Source organism: Euprymna scolopes, chromosome 39 (genome assembly GCF_053919585.1).
Source record: "Euprymna scolopes isolate OS-2025 chromosome 39, ASM5391958v1, whole genome shotgun sequence".
Taxonomy (NCBI): domain Eukaryota; kingdom Metazoa; phylum Mollusca; class Cephalopoda; order Sepiida; family Sepiolidae; genus Euprymna; species Euprymna scolopes.
The window spans coordinates 74027601-74030213 of record NC_136520.1 but is presented as its reverse complement, the minus strand read 5'-3'; the positions used below and the strand labels follow the sequence as shown (position 1 = coordinate 74030213).

Below are 2613 nucleotides of genomic sequence, written 5' to 3'. Positions count from 1 at the left end.
ATATAATTATATCTACTATTATATAAAAATCACTTTGTGCGTGTGTGCGTGTGAGTTCCTTCCTCATAGATTCCGAAACGGCTGAGCCTTTTTTTTTTTTTTTTTTTTTGCAAATTTAACACAAAGCTAATTTACCTGTCTGGCAGTATTCTTGGATATGTTTCGTACAGAAATTCATTCGATAGATATCGAAAATCTAAAAAATCCGATTTTATAAAGGTCTTTTTTTTTCTTATAGAAATATTTTTACAGGGGAATATTTTACGTTACATCGGTCAAGGGAGATGATAAAATCTCAGCAAATTATTTCTCATTGAAAAAAAAAACAGGATTATTGCCATCTAGAGATATAGCTCAATGGTAGTGCAAACTAATACTCGTAATATATAATCATCAATAGAGGCTTGATTCCATAATAATATGTACACAATCTGTATAAATTAAAATATCATGTTTAAGCGTATTGTACAACCGGGCAACGCCGGTCGCCTAGCTAGGAATACATATAATATGTATATTTGTGTGTTTGTGTGCCCTGGGAGGCTGCACATAGGCTCCCAAGCACAGCCGCATTTACAACACGCACCAGTCCGGTCTAAACAAGTCCAGTCTTGACCAACGCATTGTTTTAATGATTGCGTTAGTAGTCCGCTGAGCTTAATCGATCTCAGTCTTTGCAGGTAACTGCTTCAATCGAACAAAAAGAATGACTGTTTGAGATTTGATCAGGAATTTACTAAACGTTGATGGAAAGACTTTTAAAGCAGGGACGTTATTTCAAATGAAACTTGGATATTTTTTTACAACAACAAGGTAAGAACCGATTAATTTACACAGACGTGATCATTGTTTTTAATCAAGTGTTTTTACATTTTTATGTTATTACAATGACATTGTATTATATAAATAGATATAGATATATAAATATACATATGTGTGTGCACGTGTGTGCATGTTTATAGCCTAGCGATATTGTACAATATTAATTAATCTAATTTATAAACTCACTATGTCTGTCTGTCTGTCTGTCTGTCTGTCTCCATATTTTCAAACTCTATCTCCTCCGAAACTAAAAGTCGCAGAGCGGCGTCAGGGACCTCAAATGATTGGATTTTTGATGAACCGTTCTTTTATGGGTGTTTAGCTGGTTAAAATAGTTTTTAAGGGCTTAAAAAAGGGTCAAAATTGAAATAATCGTTATACATTTTGTACATTTATTTTAGTTTATTTGTAATGTTCATATACGTATCACGTTGGTACAGTGGTAACGTCACCAGCTTTGAATGCTACAGTTTTGCTTTCGGTTCCGATTCTAGCTGATGGCACCCAAATACATTTTTTTACTTTGGAAATTACGACTCTATAATAATATATATGAAATATGTACAAATTAAAATATATTTAAGCGTATTTTACGACCTGGCAAAGTCGGGCGACCTCGCCTCCAGTATATGTAAACCTTTTTTTTATGATATTGTACTATATCCATAGATATTAACATATATATCATAATAATGGTATACATCTGTATATATTAATATATGTATGCGTATATTATTATGATATTGTACTATATCCATGGATATTAATATATGTACATATATATATATATATATATATATAGAGAGAGAGAGAGAGAGAGAGAGAGAGAGAGAGAGAGAAAGAGAGAGAGAGAAAGAGAGAGAGGGAGAGAGAAATATCAGTGTTATAATACAAGTACAATATCAATAGATATAAATATATATACATACATATGTATACATATATATACACATATATATATATATATCTTATCTACAATTATATAAATGCAACTTTGTGTATGTGAGTTCGTTCCTCATAGACTCTGAAATGATTGAACAGATTTTCTTTAAAATTTACAGACCTTTAGTGTATAAGTGTGGGAGTTATCTTAGTTAAGTTTTGTCTCAGAATACCCCCGATAATTACCTATAATCGGTAATCGAAACCGTTATTTGTATTTATATATCATCGAGAAAGCCATTTTTTCCATGTTGTCGCTTAGCAATAATGATAGAACAACGGGCCTGGAAAATTCTAGTGTGGGTACATTGATAGCGTGTTTTGTTTTGTTTTTTTGTTTTGTTTTTATTTTTTTATTTTTTTATTATTTTTTATTTTTATTTATTTATTTATTTATTTATTTATTTATTTTTTGTATGACGTGGTCTGTATGTTCAAATTCCGCACATAAATTTCTTAAATTTGTTATAAACTGCAAAGAATTTTATAAGACTTGAAAATTTACCGGGTTTTTTTTTTCTTCTTTTTTTAAAAAATTATTTTGCATGACGTGGTCGGTAGGTTCAACCCCTACACGTAAATTTCTTAATGTTTTTTTTTTCCTTAAACTGGAAAGAAGTTTATATTTTAAAAAAATTATAAAAAGAACACTAGGTCGTTTAGAGTTCGATGTAGAAATATTCATTGATCATCATTCAATCCTGGACAAAGTCGGGTCTCCCTGATATATATATATATATATATATATATATATATATATATATATATATATATATATATATATATATAATCGGTTTTTATCCAGAAAAAGGGTTGCTAAGGAGTCAAAATTGAACAATTAGTACATGG

General features: G+C 30.0%; 1 protein-coding gene across 1 annotated transcript in view; it reads left to right on the top strand.

Moving 5' to 3' along the window:
* The first annotated feature begins 564 nt into the window (after positions 1 to 564).
* LOC145263875 (uncharacterized) overlaps positions 565 to 2613 on the top strand; it is an 87889-nt gene continuing 85840 nt past the window's right edge. The window contains exon 1 of the mRNA XM_080120955.1: positions 565 to 813. Within this exon, the coding sequence (XP_079977081.1) occupies positions 782 to 813 (32 nt within the window). The 5' untranslated portion in view covers positions 565 to 781. The remainder of the gene's footprint in view (positions 814 to 2613) is intronic.